The sequence below is a fragment of the Amphiprion ocellaris genome, chromosome 8 (assembly GCF_022539595.1).
Source record: "Amphiprion ocellaris isolate individual 3 ecotype Okinawa chromosome 8, ASM2253959v1, whole genome shotgun sequence".
Lineage (NCBI taxonomy): Eukaryota > Metazoa > Chordata > Actinopteri > Pomacentridae > Amphiprion > Amphiprion ocellaris.
Genome location: NC_072773.1, coordinates 35,458,704 through 35,479,852, shown reverse-complemented (window position 1 = coordinate 35,479,852; position 21,149 = coordinate 35,458,704). Strand labels below are relative to the sequence as shown.

Genomic DNA, 21,149 nt, shown 5'->3' with positions numbered 1-21,149 from the left:
ACACAATCAGATGAGGTCAGATTAGCAGAAAGTCTGAACTTGCCGAGGTAAACATCCTGAGTTATGAAATCAATCACAGCAACTATTAAGTCTGATGTAACTTTGGTTAGCTACTAGAGCTACAGCACAGTGATGCCATGCACAGCTGCCCTTTTTTCAATTAGTCTGCACTTAAACTGCATTCCCACATAGCTGACAAAGAATGAAGCAGCCCGAAGGTTCACTGTGACAAATTCCTAAACTCCATTTTCAAGGATTTTCTGATTGATCTTCATGTTGCACAGAAATGAAAAGAAACCAACAGCTGCTGGTAAAAAGCAGCAGGATGTGATATAAATGAGCTGTGGATACGATGCTCAATCCTGAAAACACACTTTTAATGAGGTGGCAACTGGTTGGCTGTGATTTATTAAATATTATTACAGAGTGATCAGCGCAGGTGCAAATGAGGTGATGTGCATCATTTTTTGATGCAGGATGTCATGCGTGTGAAAGGACGTGTGCACACTTTTACATCACGCCATTTTAAAAACAGATCACAAATTTATTTTTCACACAGACTTTAATTTCAAATGAGATGTGTGAGTCATTAATAAAACTCAGAGTGTCTGTCTGTCTCTTTGTTTCTGACACACACATTTTTATGGACCGTTGACGGCAAATTCATCAGTGGCTCGTGACGGTTGTAGCACCGAAGCCCAGACTGATGAAGGCAGCCTGCAGCGTCTGCTCTGTCTGGGAGTGCTTTACTCTGGATTAGCTAGTCAATTCTCACGAGCAGAACAATCTCCCCACGTTTGCCTGAGGAGATGACAGGGTCACGGCTGATGAAAACAGGGGAAAAAAAGGAAAAAACACACTTTGCCTTGGGGCACTCCATCAGAGAAATCAGACTCTAATATTCCATATTATCTGAGACGATGATGAAGTGAGGTTGGTATTCAGGATAGCATTTAAAGGGGATAGATTGCTATTTATTGACAAGCACACCATGGTCCCTGTGGTCTTTAACCTCATATAAACTCGTGAGTTAAAGTTCAGATGAGCAAAATATGAAGAAGGAACAACAAGCTCATAACGAAGAAGTGAAAGTACGCGAATGATCGGTCTATAAAATGTCAAAAACTAGACAGATGATTGCTTGCTTTGTCTTACATACTGTCCAAACCCCCAAAACTTACATTTAACAATCACAGAAAACAGGAAAGAAGCAACAGATCCTCACATTTGAGCACCTGGAACTTGAGGAGACGCGCCACATTGCGTGATTTAATGCTTTCACTCAACAAACTACAGCCTGAAATCCCCAGAATTCGAGGCCGTCACCGCTAATTCACATCAAAAGGTATTTAAATGACAATGTCACTCACTGCATGATTCTCTCCCTCCCAGTCAGCCAATGTCGATCAAGTAGTCTCTGCTTTCACATCACAGAATCTGACATCCACATGCTGGCAAGCCTATTTCATGCTCCAGGTCCTTGGAGTAATGGGGGCTGAACTTGTGCAAGAGTGGGGGCTTAGAACAGAGCTGAACAGTGAGCAAAAAAAAAAAAAATGATTAGAGAGAAAGATAGGCAGTAATCTCAGCCACATTCCACCACGATCTGCGTCCGTCGGCTTAACAATCCTCTCTGTGGATGGATAGTATCAGCGGCACTGGCCAGAACTTGCGTTGATGTTCTCAAAAAGACACCAACATACAAACGGAATGACTGGATATGCAGTTGACGCTAGAACTGTGTTTAAGATGATAAAAATTGTACTAGTACTACTTTAAATTCGAAAAAATGCTTCTTTGGTGGACGAAGCATGAAAGATTTTGGGGCCTTTTTCACAGAGTTACATACATTACATAAGCGCCACTCTTATTTTCACAGTATGTGCTAGTGCTAAACTGACAGTAATCCATCCCGACAATATGTATGTTTTAAATTCTGTCCTCTCTGAAGTGAAAAAAAACTACAAACAGTAAGATTACTGTCCTTCCCAGGCTGCAGAGATGGGCAGATAAACTGGGCAGCTTTTCGAATTTCTTCATCCAGGAGATTAGCGTCAGAGTTTGCATGAAACTGGAAAAAGGTGCAGAGATGGTCAGGATGGAAGGCGAGATGGCTGCTGGATACAGAGACTGACGGATGGAGCCATTAAAATACAGCTGAACGAGTCAGACGCTGCAAATGAGTAAAAAAGTGGCAATCCTTTCAGTAATGGGGAAAAAATGCCGGCCAGCAACCGTCCTCCCCCATAATCTCCTTATTAGTTCCATGCTATTTATCATCCTCCACTACTTTGTATTAGGAGGCATTCAGGTGGGAAATAAATACTGTGAGAATACACAAGAGCCAATTCTAGAATATTATTAATTGCAGAAATGTGCACTGTTATGTTTTTTTTATATATATATATTTTGGAGAATAACTAATTACGTGTACATTGCTGTCTGAGTTGCCTGAGCGCTAATGAATTGGTGTTTTGCTAAGGTGGTTTTGTTAGATAGACATAGCTTTATTCTGGACAGCTTATAGGAGACATGATGAGATTGTTAATTGGTTGCACTGGGCCCAGCAGTAATGATGGACATGAGCTGTGCACTGGTAAAATATAATCAACATGTCATTCATTCAGCCATAACATGAAAAGCCTTTATATCAGGGGTGTCAAACTCATCTTAGTTCAGGTTCCACAGTCAGCCCAATTTGATCTCCAGTGGGCCAGACCAGTAAAATTACAGCATAATAACCTATAAATGACGACAACTCCTAATGTTTCCTTTGCTTTAGTGCAAAAATGTTCACATTTAAGGAATTATCTTTTTACAAAACATTAGGAACAACCTGAAATTTCTTCTGGAAAAAAAAAAGAGCTCAATTTTTATGTCTCAGTTTATCATTTACACATTACAACTTAGAGATCATAGTGTTTCTACAAAGGCACAAAACATTCAGTCACAGCTATCTGGAACTGAACAATATAGTATTTTGCTTCATGATCAAAACGACAGAAGTCAGACAAAAAACAAAAAACAACAAAAACAAGACAAAACATTATAAAAGTGACACACAAAATGACAAAAAATAAGAAACAAAATGACAAAAAAATGAGACAAACAACAGGAAAAACTAAAAAAATCAGAAAAAATATGACAAAAAAATTACAAAGTGACAAAAATGGACAAATGACCACAAATAGACAAAAATGACAAACGAGAAACAAAATGACATAAAAATAGACTAACACCAGAAGCAAGAAAAAAAAACACAAAATGATACACAAAAACAATGAATAAAGCAAAACACAAAATGACAAAAATAAGAAAAAAAACACAAGCGTGACAAAAAGGAAACACAAAAAGACAAAAATGAGAAACAAAACAACAAAAACATGAAACAAAAAACAAAAAACATGACAAAAAAAACAACAAAAACAAGACAAAATATTACGAAAATGAGACACAAAAAGACAAAAGAACAATGAACAATCTAGTATTTTTAACATCAAAACAACTTGTCATGGTCTAGAAATAATTTTAAATTTACAGTTTTACAAATTTCAAATTTACAATCTGCAGTTAATGTTTTCTCTGTAACTTTGTCCACTTTATTAAGTCGTCCTGTGGGCCAGATTGGACCCTCTGGTGGGCTGGTCTTGGCCCGTGGGCCGCATGTTTGACACCCCTGCTTTATACACACATTTAACTTGCTTTGTAAGATCCGTTTTCATTTTTTTCTTCCATTTTGGCTCCATTTTACTGTTGCTCACTGTTAACACTGTGCTATTATGTTTATTTCTTTTTTCCCTGGGTGTTGCAGTGAAGCATATTGCAAACAAATTAACAGTTATTTTCGGAGTTTTGCTGAGCGCGAGTGGGAGTCGAGGAGATAACAACACTTCCTGATGCAAATGGGACAATAAACGAGTTCTGCAGAGAGATTTCTGTAAGTGTGACAAGCATTCAGGAGCATTCAGTACAGCTGATTCATCCTATTAGACGGATGCACAGATCCGCCCAGACAGGTAGCTAAGAGGTGTCTGGGTGTGTGTCGGCGCTTGTATGACAGAGCAAGTGTGAAGAGTCTGTACTTGTGTCTGTGTGTCGTTGTGCATATAGCTGAGAAATGACCTTTGGTGCCAAAGGCTAAAATTATTGTTATTAATAGTCTGGGCCAAATGAGAGGGCAGTCGCTGTGTCGCCAGGGATATTTCATCAAACTGTGGAGCCCACACACACACACACACACACACACACACACACACACACACACACACACACACACACACACACACACACACACACACACACACACACACACACACACACACACACACACACACGCACACACGCACACACACACACACACACACACACACACACACACGGCCTGTCCCTACTACTGTGATAAAACCCTGCAATCTTTCAAATCAACCCAACACACACTTTTACAAACAGTTCCGCTTGCCAAAAATAAAAACCAACACCAAGAAACGTTACGCCAAGTTGACAATGATGACTTGGCAGACAAATTAGAATACAGAGTTGCCAAAACAATCACTTCTCTAGATACTCAAACGGGATTCTATGTCTGAAATAGGAAACTGACGGCCACCGAGTTGCATTTGTTGAGTTTTTCGAAACGAGCGGAGCCTCAGCTGACAGCTTGGATAAATAAAACTGCAAGATTGAAAAGACTGTCACCACCAGTGTGACTTACAGAGAGCAACTTCTTTCATCCGTCCATGTATATTTGATGAGCTGCGAGGGGAATGGACAGTGTCTGAAAACGCTGGCCATCGGAGGGATGAATTTGATTTGTGACAGTGACGGAGTAAGCAGCCAAATTAATCTGCACCTTCGCTTTAGAGTAAACGTGATTAGGCACAGAGGTGTTCAAACAGAGCGATAGACGGAACCGTGAGAAAGGCTCTCAATCAGCCCGTCCTCATTAAAATACTAAATTGCTTTACGCTCGCAGAAAGTGGCAAATCACAGTTACCAGGACGTGATTATTATAGTTGCTTTACCATCATCGCTGATTTGATTCTGACAGGCAGCTGATTATCTGTAACTTGTTTCAAATTGTCATCTGTGTCTGCTGCCACAATGGGGAGGAAACTAGCGAGCACTGCTTCAGCTGCTCGCTGAAGGAGGCAATTACACAACCAGGTCCAAAATTCAGTTCAGTTCTCGCTATTATGCTGTCAAACTTAGCCAGCTGGAAAGCAGGCACACATGCATGTAAGGACTGAATACTGAATACATGTGCAGAAATGGACACATGCATGCATGCATTCGGAGGTGTATGAATGCAGCTACAGACCCGCAGCTCGATGTTCGGTGAGTATCAGGTCAGTCAGACGGTGGCAACAACAGCTTCTGTTTTACAGCTTGGTTCACAGAAGGTGTTAATCTGCCGGGATAAACCCACCCTGGCATCATGTCACTCCTCTGATATGCTGTTTTCTCTCTGAGTGACGAGTGCGAGACACGATGGAGCAGTGTAATCTGAAATGATGTAGGGTGTCAACGGTTGACTGGCAGGCTTGGCAAGGGGCGAGGAACGGAGGCTTGATGCAGATGTAAAGCAGAGAAGATCAAAACCAGGACATTTCTCTGTTATCCTGCTCGGAAATCATCAACACCTATGATTACACGTAATCTGCTGCTATGGTTACAAGCAATAGTGGCCACATGACTAATGTTGTCCGATTCCAGTTGTGCAAAGACAGACCACAAATTACCTAAGTAGTAATCACAGAGGCTGTCAGAGAAATGTGAGACAGAAAGGTGAGCAGCTGAGCACAGTTGCAAATTCATAACCACACCTGGGACACTCAGGGTTAGGCAAAGACAGCCGTCCATAGCCTACAGGTGTTTGGTTTGGCTTTAAAAGCCACACCTCGGGGGTTAAGCTTGAAAGATTTACATGACATGCCTGGAAGACGGTTTCACCAGTTTTTGCACCACATTACAGGGTTGCCAAAAATAACCCCCAAAAAACCATACCAAGCAGAGAACACACAGCTAATCTGTCATGTTATGTGAACTTTTACCTCTATGTTTGAGCTATCTCTAGTCCAAGGTTGAGAGGCAGGTCAACTGCCACCATGCAGATAAAATGCAGGTATTTGGAAGCAAAACAGCACACGAGGACACCTGTAGATTTTCTCACAAACGCAACATTTCTCAGCTTATGTAATTGAATGCTTTGGTCTGAAACCACCTTGGCTGATGCAGCAGAAATCCCTGTGAGTGTAACAAGTGCACTGAGGCTAAAAACTGCTGCTCACAACCCCCAGACCACAGTGTTTACACTGGAAACACGACAGTGCCTTCTTTACATGACTATAAAAACACTATTGTTTGGAGACAAACTCCACCCCAGACATCGTAAACACTACATCAGTAAGTCAATGAGATGTAGACAAAACTGTCTCACAACCTACTATACCCACAGTTCTTGTAAAACACACAAGTATAAAACAAAACTTTTTGAATCATAATCAGATTTTTTCATCTTCTCCTTATGGGTGAATTAGATTCCTGTATTAGCAGCCAAATGTCTGAAGGAGTAAGAAAACTGATCTCTTTAAGCTGATTCTCTGCAGGTCCAGTGGTAAAAGGGTTAATGTTGAACAGTGTGTTCACATAATAACAGCTACTGTGAGGTCAGCGCAGGTTAAAGTCTCCCAACGGCTCAACGCTAAAACAGGTGAGTGACTGGGTGACTCACTATCAGACATGACACCTGCCAGCATGTCAGCATGATGCTCTTAAAGCTACAAAAGCAGTTAAATGCACCCTCCTCGGACCTTTAGATACTTAACAGGAAACCTTTGCCTTTTCATTGTAAAAACCTTTTAAGGAGCAAAGACTAAAACTCGCTTCCAGTCCACCAAAGGGCAGCTGCTGCTGCTGCACTTGTTGCTTCCACTCACTCACTCACCAGTCTTTCCTTGCTCCCCGTCAGCCTTCATCCCCTCCTCTGAGGGGAGTTTTCCAGAGGATTCCAGGATCTGTCACGTGCGTGCAGGAGACTCTCAGGACGGAAACAACCCAAAAATCCTTGTTTCTCAAGCGGCGCTTACTCAAACGCCACCATTTGTAGCTTTTTCCACCACTAAAATCAGGCTGAGCTGACACCAGGAAACACATCCACAGGCTGTCTCTCCTCTCCGTGAGTGTACCTGTCCACGGAAACTCCCACCAGTTCAGGGATACAGTACACCCGGCCCCTCCCCTCAGCTTACATGGTTTACTAGGTGAGGAGGAGGAGGAGGAGCTCAGTGAGGCCTGTCACTATGATTTTCCCACATTACTCAAACATCTACACACACACTTGTGCACACACATGAGGGAAGGAGGCATGGAGGTGTGGGCTTACAGGCAGGTGGGTGTTGATTTGTGTGTCGTCTAATACCAGCAGGCTGCACAGCAACAGGTCTGCCAGCTGTTGACTGGCCTGAGGGGCTGAAGCATGAGTAAACTAATGCCTTTAAAACCACACATATGGAAGCCTTTAGCGCCATTAAAATGACCACTGCTGTGGGAAACACTCACATAGTTTTTGGTATTTCTTCTTTGCAGTTTGTTTTCAAGACTGCCATTCCACATTTCTGAGTAACCTGTGCTGCACAAACTAAAGGGGTTTTAAAGTAGGAGCCTAAGCAGCGCAATAATGCACGGATTTAGAACCCAAATCACAGGATACACGCAGGATATTGTAGTCATTTGGTGGATTAAAATACAAGTCCCCTTTAAATTGTAATACACTGCATGTGTTTACATTTCATTGTAAAAGCAATCTCTGTAAAAACCTCCTGCATTTGATGTTATTTGCATCTTTTTCCATTATGCTGGTTGGCATGAAAGGTAAGCAAACAGACTTCCTCTCAATGTAGGCACAGGTGAATGTTATTTGTTCATACAATCTGGGCATGCTTGTTTTTATTATTTTGACCACCCTTGCTGTGACATGTTGTTTGTGCAGGCAGGCGAGTGAAAATACATTATACTGTGCAAGCAGTCAAACAGAGAAAGCCCCGATTTAAAGAAAGTTGATAAGCCTCCGCATTAATTATGATTTATTCATCTGTCTGCAAGGACAAAGATTAAAAAAAAAAAAAAAACTTTTCAAATGAGCAGAAATGATGACTCAGGCTGTGAATGTAATTCCCACAATTAAAGTCTATATAGAGAATGAGTCATAAAAAAATGTCAAAACAGCAGTATAAAAGACTCATCAAAGACTGATCAATTGTATCTTTTATTTTCCTCTTCAGTCCTGTAATAATTAAGGCTGAAGCAGCAAGCTATGTGCCAAACTAAATATTAACAGTGAGTAAAGTTAAGTAGGAATCATTTTATCAGATGATTAAAGTCAGATTTAAATAGAGAAAAGGATATATTTGAGAATGAGGTTCATTTTATGTTTTAGTGTCCTGCATACGAAGATATAAGGGAGGCACTTTTCAGGAAGATGTCCTCTGTTTATGTTGGTTTCTTTTGGCTGGATGAAAAATCTGAGTTATGTTTTAGAAGGGGAACCTTTTCAGGCCTGAGATAGAAGGAAACATAATGTGTCTGAGAACTGAGGAGCAGAATAATGTGTGTTTTGGATGTATTGGTGTCTAATAAACCCATGAGGGTTGGGCACACTTGTGTTCATGACACAACAATAAGAAATAGAATTTCCCTCATAACACTTACATGTGTGAATTCTGTATGTGCAAATATATTCCATACATTTTCAATATATATTCTGTATTTATATGAAATATGTGTAACACTCACTCTAAAAAAAAAGTTTCAGTACAATAAACTAATATCACATGAATGTTAGAGATGTTTATTGCTAATATTTTAAAGTCAATCAACAGATGCTTCGATTGGCTCCTCTGCAGAGAGTGACATTTGAGAATCCTTCAGTGTGGCATCGCTCTTTGCAAAACAATAAAGCAGCTAAAGAAAGTAATCTCTCATTGTCTGTTGTGTCCATGCATAATGCACAAAGTGAGGAAATTGAATACTGCTTGTTTAAAGGGGTGTTTGTGGCCCATGTGGGTCTGTGGCTTAGCTGACCTGCATCAGAATAAACACTGAGTCCAGCAGGCACTTGTTACATGTGTGTGAATGTGAGGATACGATGATTTCCCTTCATTGTAACGCACAAAGGAACCTGAGCAGATAGCAGGGAAGGAGCTACCGAGTTACACTGTGCTCCGCAATTGGAATCAGGTCACTGATTTTCGTTGGAACTCGTTTTCCTTGTACAGTCAGAAGGCCATTTCATGCAATGGTAACAAATACCCTTTAATGCCAGTGAAGAGGAAAGCTGCAGTTAAAGTAGCTATAAAGGACATTATGTGCCTCTGCCTAGTATGCAATGGCTTAAGATTACAATTCCTGGGATGAGATATGACTCAGCTATTTCCCCATTCTGGAGCTACAAAGTTCAGAAACAGAATGTGAGGAAATATATAATAGTGTAATTTATCATGTGAAGTTGTGGACCGTAATGCTTTCTGGAAAAAAATTGTGCAGGCAAAATTGTCTGGTGGAGTGGCTGAGAAATGACTCCATAGCCCAGGTGATACGTGGGGAAAATGTTCACTTTTTCATAAAAGCATGAAACTTGGTGCACTTGGACCACTTGGTCAGAGAAGTCATTTTACTTCCTGCCATGACAAAATTACATATTTTGCACCACATTCCCTGAAGCAGAAATTACAACAGAGAAAAGGTGATGTCTACCTTCACATGTTGTGTTGTGGTCAGCAACTAGTGATACCATGCACAACTTTATTAACTCTTCAGGTGATTAGTTAATGATGCATTCAAGGACATTGTGAGGAGGAAATCATAGCATCTGAGAACCTCTGCTGGAGTTCAAAACTTCATCTTAGTTGCAAACGTTGTGTAGATTTTAAAAGAATAATCCTTCTATTCATTAACCCTGATAATACAGTGACTGTAAAGAGAAGAACGACATTCTATGTGACCTTCCTAGTCTAAAAAGAATGTGTCAAACACAAAGATTTACTTAATTTAGAGACATTTTTGATTGTTTTGAACATTTTCTCTTTCATGCAGCCACAAATTCAGAGTTCAAGGATGGACTGGCTTGCTTGGGGAAGAGTTGATCACAATATTCTCCAATCATTTAGGTGTATCCAGCCCCAGCCTGCTGAAGTGGCATATTCGTTGCCACCTTAAGCGCTTCACCTGAAAGGTGGCACAAAGGTGTTGCACCAGTAAACCATTATTTCAGCAGATTTGCTTCATTCCTCTTCCTTTTACTGTGAACAGCTCAAGTCAAACTGGATGCAGAGTTGGCTGCTAGTGCGATCCTAGAGGAGATATGTGAGCTGCTCCGGTGCAAATGACCTCCTCTGGAATGTTTGAAGGCCTCCGTTGCCATTTGATTGGCATTTCAGGTATCCCATTTTGTATCCTTGGCCCTGGTTGTGAATGCAGATACTGTGTCCCGGCCAGTGAGGGAACGGAGCACAGGAAGGCCTTGGATGTTTTAGGACCCGGAGTCTCAGTAATCTCACTGGCAGGTACAGATCTCAGGTTTCTTGGCAGTCCTAAATGCCACCTAGAGCTGCTCTACGTCCAGCTCTGAAACAAGCACAGTGGCTACAACCACAACACCTGTGTTCATAAATAAAATATTCTTTATTTGCAGCATCTGCTCATTGCACACAAGGGCCAATCAGATGAATTTCTTGTGGGTGAGAGGACAGAACATTGTGTCAGTAAATGGACACTAACTGTCTTGTTTGGTAGTTGACCTTTGTACAATGAGAAAAGAGACAATTTTCATCAATTGAAAGACTTCCTGAGAGAAGATGAAAACAGGGCAAAGCTTAAATTGCCGAACACGAACTTTGTGGAAATGTCGCCTTCCAAACACTTTGTTTAGTAGCAATTGGAGGCCATTGTGGTAAATTCTATCAAAGAAAAGCGAGTTTATCCATGAACTCTCAAGTTGTGGCCGCAAATGCAAAAACAAAAAAAACAGCCTCCTTCAAGACCTGTGTCAATGTGGAGGAGGCTGTGAAGGAGACGGTGATGAATAGGTTCAATGACGGCAATCAAACGTATCACTAAAATCATTTTTTTGAAGTCAGTCTTTATGTTTGACACCTCTCATTAATCATTCAAATATTGCGTGAGTGAGTGTGTGTGTGTGTGTCTGTTCTTAGGTTTTTTTTGACAGCTCTTCGTCTGATCTACTTCAAACTTACCAGGTGACACAAGGGGGTGCAGAGTCGAGTTTGAAGTAGTTTGAATGAGTGTTGGGCCATAATATTGAGATACTGGAGGCCACAGACATGGCATTGCTTTTTTTTTTTTAAGCTTTAAGGGTCATATTGAACATTGATCTACACTTTACAGTCACTGTATTGTTAGTTAATGAACAGAGGGATATATCTTTTAAAATGAATGCAACAGACATGACATTTTGAAGTCTAGTCTTGGTTCTTAAATATTGCGATTTAATTGTCATAACTCTGAAATCACTATTAACTAATTACCTGAACAGTTTTTTATGTTGTAAATGTTATCATTGCAATTTCTGACCATCAAAACATGGGGGTAGATATCACTTTTTCTGAGTTCTCATGTTTGGCTCAGAAGTTATCATGAAAAACAGATAATTCAGTGATGGTGGAAAGGAAAATAGTCATAATCAACATAATGTGTTTTTGTGATGGCTCCACTTCTAGATATGCTTAAGGACCCAAACTGTGATTTCAGGTAAAATCTGGCACAAATTACCTGGACTATCAGAGCACTTCCTGAAACACACAATGACCTGGTAATTTAACCATATAAAACAAGTCCATGCTTGCAGGATGCAACATTTTAATTAAACTGCTCTTGCTCCAGACCTGTTGGGACATGCTAGCTAGAGTTTCAGGTTTCTAGGAAGCGCTCCAACTGCAGCTCAGGCTCAGACACTGATGAAGATGAAGGGCTAATCAGCGGGTCTGCTGGGTTTCATAATTAAAAGAATGTACTTGGCATGCGCTGGCTATTTACACTACATTAAGACTGCATCAACTCACACTACAGGGACCAGTGAACAACAGAACATTAGCCGTCTGTGACACACATTCCTCTGACTGCACGATGATGAAAAAATATTTAGCTGTAATTACTGATGTTGCCGTTTCTCTTTCTGCGTGTTTCTAAATCCTGGATGTCTGCAGGTGATGAGCTGAGAGCAGTATCCTTTAAGTGAAAATCAATCGAGGCAGCCTATCTCTGTCTCTCTGCAGTCAGCTACACAGTACCTCAGAGGACAGCGAGCACAACCTCCCACAGCCAGGAATTTGTCAACCTTTCATTGTTTTTTGTGAGACGGGAGAGAATCAGACAATGAGAGAAGCATTAGAAATTAATTAAACTCATATGTGTATGTTTATACACCTACGTGTACATGGATTTGAACTTTTTTTCACTGTGGCTACTTTATGAGACCAAAATATCCTTCATCTTTTCATTCCTGTCTTCAGTGCCATCAGTGCACATGTTAATGGACACCCTCTTCTCATAAATCCCCACTTTCCTCTTTTCCTGCTCCCATGATTCTTCTCAACAGCGCCGCTTGCACTGCAAAAACCTTGAAACAACCCCATATGAAAGATCAGCCCACAAGTCAGAAAGTGTGAACTAACGGAGAAAAAATAGCACTGAACTGTAAAGAAGACAGGATGAAAAGGGAAGAATGGTCCGAGCAGCAATTTACTATCACCTACGCTACAAAAGAACCACAGTGTCATGGACGAGTAGTGTGTAACTGCAGTGTGAGTCATCGCAACTTTTTGCAAAAAAGTATCTCATACAACTGATGCTGCCCTGTTCTCTGAAGCTTGACTTTTCATCTGTTCTGCACAAACCCACCACTCAATTACTGAGGTCGAAGCAGGTGTTTTCCTTCAGATGTCAAAATCAAAAGTGTTTTTTAGCTCTTTGTGATTCAGTGTTGGGTTCTTCTTTCCTGTCTTTTTGCCTTCAGTCAGACGGCACAATGGAAGAAGACAAGAAATGTGAGAAACAGGAGCTCAGGGACGACATGCAGCAAAGTTCCTGCCTCTTAGGAGGTGAACTGAGACTCAGCTGCTGAGGATGTTTTAGACCCGAGCGGTTTCCACTGCAAACAGTCAGGTCCCCTGTGTTGGGCCTTTTAGAACACTAAGGGAAGTGTGTTAGAAAAACAAAGAGGTGACATTGGTATGAGTGTGTTGCATGGGTGAAAAGATCAGTGGGGGAAAGCACATTTAATTAAAAACTTACAGATACTTTACTTGAATGCATATTTTAGGCACTTTATTGCTTCAATTTCATGGCACTTCAAACTATTTATTCTTTTGACTGCACTACATTTATTTTACAAACATTACATTGTCATAAGCTACACTATGACCTCTCTTTCATAGCTGTATCATTTAAAACTCAAGTGTATCTTAAACAGTAGTGATAAAAGTACATTTAAATTAAATTACTCTTGTTTCTTCAAGCATACACAGATGAAAATATCTGTGTGGTTTTTGCTAAAGTAAAACAGAGATCTGAGTGCTTCTCCCACCTCTAGACAATAGGTAATACAAATACGTTAGTCTAGTTTGAGTCACACATCTCTGAGTTTTGAAGGCTCATCAGCTGTGAAATGGTGCTGCACCACCACCACTCCTGTGTCAGCTAAACCTTCCTGCAGCTCCTTTACAGTCATTTGGGTTTTTTACTTTGCTGCTCAGTCTGCTGCAGACGTGCAGTTTCATCGAAAAGTTTTCTTGGTCTTGCAGATTTAGTCTTGACTTCAACACAGTTCCCCTTAAATGTCATTTTTAAAATGACATTTCAAACAGAAACTGCAAGCTGGAAGGACTTTTATATCTTTTTTATAGCCTCCGTTTGCATCTTAGATATCAATTAGCTTCATTTGCAGTCAGCTGCACCAAGAGAAACAGAGGGTTTATTTATCAGCTCTGCAGTTGCCATCAACTCCTGTGACCTTTACTGCATTTCACTAAAGGTTGATTTCTATGTCTGTTTCTTCATGCAGCGGTAGCTGCTGCGATTTTAACAAAGAAGTTCCCATAATTTTTGCAAACCTCAATACAAAGTCATTTCCTCTCCCATTATCTTGTCACACACCCCACCTTGCTGCTCTTTTTACCTCAGGCAAATCACATAGATGGGGAGGATAAGTCAGAGTCAAAATGTCAACTTTAAGCTTTTGTTTGAAACGAGACCTAAAGGTATGAAACCTTATATCGTTGATCCACTGTAAGTCTAGAAGGTATTTGCCATGATTGACTCCACTTCTCTAAACTACTTGCTCTTCTACTTACTTTCTTCAAGAACTTCTCATCCTGCACATCCTGTATTTATACGTATTTGTTCAATCACACCAGTTCCATCCAGTCTTTCTCTTCTTTGTCAGTGATGGTATTTACCTTTGTTCTCCCTCCTTCCAACATCCACTTAATGCTCATTGAAAAGGAACACCCAGCTACCAGGTGCCACTCTTCCAAACATGCCAGCTCCAGCCGCCACCATCACCTGTGCTGCTAATTCCCAACGCTGCCGGACGCCAGCCTAGATTAGCGGCCGGTGGGCCATTTTAACAGCCATTTGAAGGGCAGAGAGAAGGTATTACAACTGGTGGACGGTTGTACCAGTTGGCTGTTAGCTGTGTGTCAAGCGCGAATCCAAGGTGGAGTTCAGAAATAGAAAACACACCTCCAATATCACCTTGGCACAGTACTGCACGTAGGTGGAAATCCAGTATCTAATGAGGTGCACGTGGAAGACTGGTAAAGAAATCCACAGAAAACTCCCAGAAAAAAGCCAAACATGATGCATGAGGTGACAAAAAAACAGAGAGGAGTAAATTCTACATGCTAAATGTGGAGAATGTAATACATAAGCTGGATGCTGGTCCCAGTGTGAGCTGGGATAGATCTGAGGATGAAGCAGATATAGGTGATGGATGGACTGCAAAACATGCATTTGATCGGGGTATTGATTAGGCAGCATGAAAGTATTCTTACGGTGACCTCAAGTTTAATTCTATTTGGAGGTGCAATTTTTTGGTCATTTTTAGCTTGTGACCAGAACTGAGGATTGTAAACAAGATAAGGAGACTAAAAAGAAAAAAAAGCCACACATACTGCCTCTTGCTGTTGCTCTTTTACTCCATATTTATAGCACAGTTTTAGTTTTAAAGGTGCTTATCACCACTGAAGTTGGTGGACTAGTATGTAGAAGTTAGTGACATCTAGTGGTGAGCTGGCTGACACTTTAACATAAAAGCACTAAGGAAACTCTCCAGAGCCAGTGGTTGTCATTTACACAATCATGCATATACTTACAGGTGATTCTACAAGAATGAAAACATAATTATCAATACTATATTTCATTTCTGCAAACAGATCCCACCTAAATCCCACACACTAGTCCTTTAAGTCAATAAATTGGAAACTTAAAAAGGTATTAAGGTACCGATGCCTTGCTAAGCTGTTACGCAGCGGTTAATGAATTTGCTGCATCTGCTTTATTATCTAAACAAACAGCTACTGTATGTGTGCTAGTATACATCAGACACATTCAGGCATGCAGCGAGCACAAAGCTGATCAACCGTTACAATAATTACAGGCTCAGTGCTGTTCTGTCCTTCACTGTTGTCCTGCTTCAGTAAATTTTGCACCGGCTTGTAGTGCGTTTGAATGATGCACCTTTACGTAGTCTTGTGCAAGTCTGTATATTCTCATGTAATTCTGTGTTGCACCTGGAAAAATATCTAATTTCACCCTGCAATGCACCAGATGAATAAGGTTGCAATGACAATAAAGCTACTATGAGTTGACTGAAAACATGCAGTGAGTGTTTTAAGGATGTGTACATAGTTTTATACCTGGATTTCTGGTATTAAATGTCTAGACTATACATAAAAACTTTGATTAATCAACTGAATCATTGGAACAGCTCATCTCCAGATCTAAATTTAGACAATAATGTGTTTAATGTAACAGCTTGAAAGGCTAATTTATTAAGATAAACTTCAGCGCTGTAACCTGCTTCTGAATGGAATCTGTGGGACTAAAAGGAAAGAAGAAAACAGCAACAGCATGTACAAAAGGCTCAGAAGAAGAAGAAAGAAGTTTGTGTCTCTCTGATTTCTTTCTTAATTTGTTGGTTTGCTTCAAAGCACTCACACTGTCACACGCCCATGTGCATTTTTTTAGAAACAAATAATGGTTCCTTTGAAGACTACTTAAATAAAGCCTTTCAGCGCAGACAATTATAATCTAGACCCACTGAAATGTAACTTTGTGACTTCGTGACCTTTAAGTTTCACTTTTCAGCTCTTAATGAAGCAGTCAGAACGTAACAAAGACCAGAGACAATCAGATCGCTTCCCTGCTCCCTGTGCAAGTTTCAACCTCTCAATAGCATTAAATGGAAAGACCAGAAGACACACAAGCACACAGACGAGTCCTTCGTCTATGGATGTTGCAGCATATTTTCTGAGATTTCATAAGATCACATTTCTGTGGATCCACAGCAAAACTCTGTATATGTCTAGAATGATTATGTCTAATGTATCACGCTTGCTTTTCTTTTCTTTTCTTTGGTCATATGAGCAGACTGGCTGGATTATGTCAAAACTCTGCAGGTTTTATTTTATTTTTTTTATCACAAAGTGACCATGACCTTGCAACCATGACATATCTAATATAACAATATTGTTGTGCCCAGTTCCTGCATAAAAGTACATTTAAATTACCCCAAGAAAAGCAAAGTCTAACTATGCCAATCCTGTCCAAACATTTCTCAGCAGCTATTTCTGATTTCTCCAAATTATAGCGGAGAGGCCTGGATATTGTTGCTAAAGGCAATTTAGCTGCCACTCTCTCTGTGGCTATAAGAGGTCTGTGATGGGGGCAGGTGTTTTGGAAAGTGTCAGCACATGAGAAAAATTGGAGGTACTCAGCAGAGACCACTCTGCACATTCACCCACACATACATCTTCACACTCTCCCCAACTTTACTGTCCTTTTGTTCGTTTCTGTCTCTCTCCTCTGCATGATTTTTCTCTCATTAATCAGAATACATATGCAGGCAACAACGTGTCCTGATACAATCTTTCACCTTGTCCTCATCCTCCCGGTGCTCTTCAGCTCTTTTCCCCTCCTGTTCCTGCCTCCCGGTCTCGCACTCCTCAGCCTATTTTGTCTGGAAGCCCTGTTTGACTTCTTGCGTTGACCTTCCTACTTCAAGTTGTGCAGACACCAAGCCTCGCCCGGCTAGTGACATCATTGCCACACTTAATGTGCAGAAGCAGCACCTGTCTCCGTAATGATCCAGTGCTGGCTGCTTACGTTTGGTTCCTCTCTCCTTCCCTGTCTCTCTCTTACTGCAGAACTGAGATGAATTTGCTGATAACACAGCTCCTCAGTTCCCTGTTCTCATTCTGATGAAATTTGTAGTGATATACGTGGCCTTGGCCACTGCAGGGGTTGTGTGTGTGTGTGTGTGTGTGTGTGTGTGTGTGCTTTTCCCTGAGTCTGCACATTTACAGCACCCAGGAAACAACTATGGAACTAATGCACCAGCTGCTCCATGCTGCAGGAGACTGTGCACGTATGCACAGACAAACGAGTAATTTAAAAAATGTGCATCAACTGGTCCAGATAACTAACTCATCAAGTACAATGCCTGCTCTGCTGGCTTCCAAATACAACGTTTCTAAACAGCCATCATACAGCGATCAGCCACAACATTAAAACCACCTGCCTAACATCCCTCCTCATACTGCTATAAGACTTTACAATATCAGCATCACTGGCTGATGTTAACATAAACTGGACTATATCATTACCACCCCAAACCATAAAATTTGCACTGACATTCTTGCACTGCACATCTTTGCACTTTTAAACTTTATTTTTATTTTTTCTGTTAAGCCACTTTATCCTCATCTCTCACCCTTGTATATATTGTAAATATTATTACTATTGTTCTATTATTATTTTATTCTTATCACTATGTCTACTGTTACATAAGCTGCTGTAACAATGTAAATTTCCCCTGGCGTGGGGAGAAATAAAGAACTTTATCTTATCTTATCTTATCTTATCTTAAAACACCTCACTACCGTTGGGGCATGGACACAGCACCTGTGGTGACTGGCACGGAGATACTAGAGGTGAATATTTGCATCCTGTTGATCGGGCTTGTTCTAATACATCCCTACAGATGCTCGATCTGTTTGGGATCTAGCCAGTTTGGAGGACAATCATCGTCTTAGGCTCTTTGTTGTTAATGTTGCAGTTTTTGTGGTGTGCCAGGGTGCACTGTCCTGCTGGAAGAGTAATGTTTAGGTGGGTGGAAACATGAAAGTAACGTCCAAATGAAAGCCAGAATCCAAAGTTTCCCAGCAGAACATTGACTTGTAATAAGATGATCACTGTTGTTCACTTAAGCTGTCAGCAGCTGTAACGCTGTGGCTGTTCAGCGTACATTTAACACAAAAAACAACAACTTTCAGATGAATGCAGTGGGGCAAAAAGTACAATATTTGAGTCTGCGTAGGTAATGTTAACAGAGATTGATGGCAGAAAATGGAAAAACCAAAGTAAGCTAAAAGTACAAGCACCTCAAAATTGTACTTAAGCACAGTTCTTAGTTATGTTCCACTACTGGAAACCATCGAAAGTTGCATACGGTTTGTTCTCCTTTTTGTTCAACCACCTAACATGTCTTGCTACTGGTTTAATCAGAACATTTCTGAGGTCGGCTGAAAAGACAGCAAGACAGTTAATGTGACATTGCAAGCCTGATTGCATCCAGTGTGTTTCACTTCTCAGGTTTAATAAATATGTTCAAGGTGTGCATTGATATTTTTGAATTAATTTCCTACCATGAAACACTATTAAACCACAGTGCTGCCTTGGAAGTGGTAGAATGCTAATGTTAGCTCCAAAGTTAGCTAATGGATTATCAAATATGTTTGTAAAAATAAAATATGGCCCAATATCCCTCCAGATACTTACTATCTTTTCTCCTTTCCTTTGTTGATCATGAAAGCGGTGCAAACAACAAAATATGTCGATGACCTATGTTTATATGAGTTACAGTCTGGACCACAGCCTACAGCATTATCTTTCTGATGTCAGCTTTTGACCTTCTCACCCAGAGCAAGTCATCAAAGGAAAATTGCTGTTGTGTGAGTACGGTAAACGACTGTTTGTGAACAATGTTGGTACCATCACGGCATCAACAGACGCTAATAAGAGAGAAGAGACAACTGGCAGCCAAACAGACACCTAATCAGGACACTAATGAGGAAGGGCCCCCTGAGGCCTCCCTGGGTGACATTAGAGATCCATACTGGAGCTGGCAGCCTCAGAGGATACACTATTCAAGAGACACTTTTGTTCTGGTGCCATCGGTAGCATCTTTGATCCTCTCTACAAGATTTCCAAGTCCTTGAAAGAAGCTTTTGTCACTAAAAGCAGTGGAACATGGAAACAGACTACAGACAAACTACTTTAAGAGTGTTTACCTGGAGAGTCGATGACGCTAATGTGAGACACGGCTGACCACCCAGTCAGACAAGAGTCGTGGGCGTAAATAGTCTTTAAAGTTTATTGGCTGCTCTTTGGGATGGTCCTTAGGGAAACAAATGACTGAACACCCATCAAAAGTCAAGAGTGTAATAACAGTTTAACAAAATGCTTATAATGAAGTTGTATTTACCAGCTTATTTAGCAGTTAGAAGAAAACCTCTCTCCTTCCTTACAAATAATCTGTTTACTTAAACATAACAAAGAGTTCAGCATGTTGACTTGGCTTTCAAATTTCCTAAAATTCAATCCAATCGAGCATCTGTAGGATGTGGTGGAAAAGCAAGTCAGATCCACAGAGGCCACACAGCAAATACTTGCACGACTGAACAGATCTTGTTGCCCAATACTACAGGAAACATTCAGAGTTCTCTAGGCCTTGACCCGTAGGAGCTGTTTGGCAGCACAAGTTGGAGCTACACAGTGTTAGGAAGGTAGTTTTCCTCTTGAAGCTGATCGATGCATACCTAGAACAGCCTGGGACACTCATTAGCTACAGTAATGCTGGATGCACATTGCTCCAGTCAAAAGTGCAAACAGCAACTGCTCCCCCAAAGGAAACCCTGGTATAACCTTGGTGAATGCACTTTAGATCTATTTCAGATTCTTGCAGACAGTGAGCTGTGGTTCTGCAGAACTAATCGAGTCTTACCTTTGTCCAACGATGCATCTGGAGAGTTGAAGTCCATGAGACTGCTGATTTCAGCCTTGTATGGGAGGTCAGTGGCTGGTGGCTTCTGCCTCGCATTAGGAGAGGGATCTGGAAGGAGAGAAAGAAACAACCAGGGTTCACTTGACAATTAACACAGGAAGAGATGCAGAAAAATATCATGAAAAACAGATGCATGGCAGCAAGATGAAGATGCTTAATAAAAGATCGTTTTTGAATACACTCCACACCGATTACTTTTATATTTGTGCAGGTATGAGAAAAAGACTGCAAAGTGCAATTGGAGCTGTCAGGTGTATTGATTATGATGGACAGAGAAAGACGGTGTCTACACAACTTGCATGGATGCATGATACATCAAAGTCCTCAACAGTTAAAGTTTTTCTTTATGCTCACAAACATATTGGAGGTTGCAAACTAAATGTGTGCAGGAACCGGAATGATTAATGCAGCACACCACAACAATCAACTCCACAAAATCCCTCTCAGTACACACATAATGAACTTTTACTCCTCACTCCTTAAACTCTGCAGAGCCTACTATTCATCAGCGCAGCTACTGTCTCTGGGGAGAAGCCCAAACGTACGGCTGTAGCAAAAGCATACAAGCTTTAAACACATGCAGGCGCACAAACACAGACGGCGCTTTGAGAGACTGCTGCATACTCACATAAATATTAGCATTTTTATGACTCGAGTGTGATTTGATTCCTGGTGAGGTTCAGTGGTTTCTAATATAGTTTTTGGTTCCCACCAGTGGTACGCAGTGAATGCATATTGAATGCACTGCTCCAGGTCAGCTCACATAAAAGTGTTTGCTAAAATGACTTTGTCA

At 40.9% G+C, this 21,149-nt stretch overlaps 1 protein-coding gene across 11 annotated transcripts in view; it reads right to left on the bottom strand.

Annotated features, from left to right (window-relative positions):
- The window catches only part of kazna (kazrin, periplakin interacting protein a), a 228,083-nt gene that overhangs the window by 55,685 nt on the left and 151,249 nt on the right, over positions 1 to 21,149 (bottom strand). For 10 of the 11 annotated variants that reach the window (XR_004847692.2, XR_004847691.2, XM_023274358.3 and 7 more), the window contains one exon: positions 20,297 to 20,404. Coding sequence is in view for 9 of the 11 variants with exons in the window: in XM_023274358.3 (XP_023130126.2) it covers positions 20,297 to 20,404 (108 nt within the window). In the remaining 2 variants the exon portion in view is untranslated. Of the gene's footprint in view, positions 1 to 6,943; positions 7,175 to 20,296; positions 20,405 to 21,149 lie in introns of those variants that run through there. The other variant, XM_023274362.3, reaches the window with a different exon arrangement.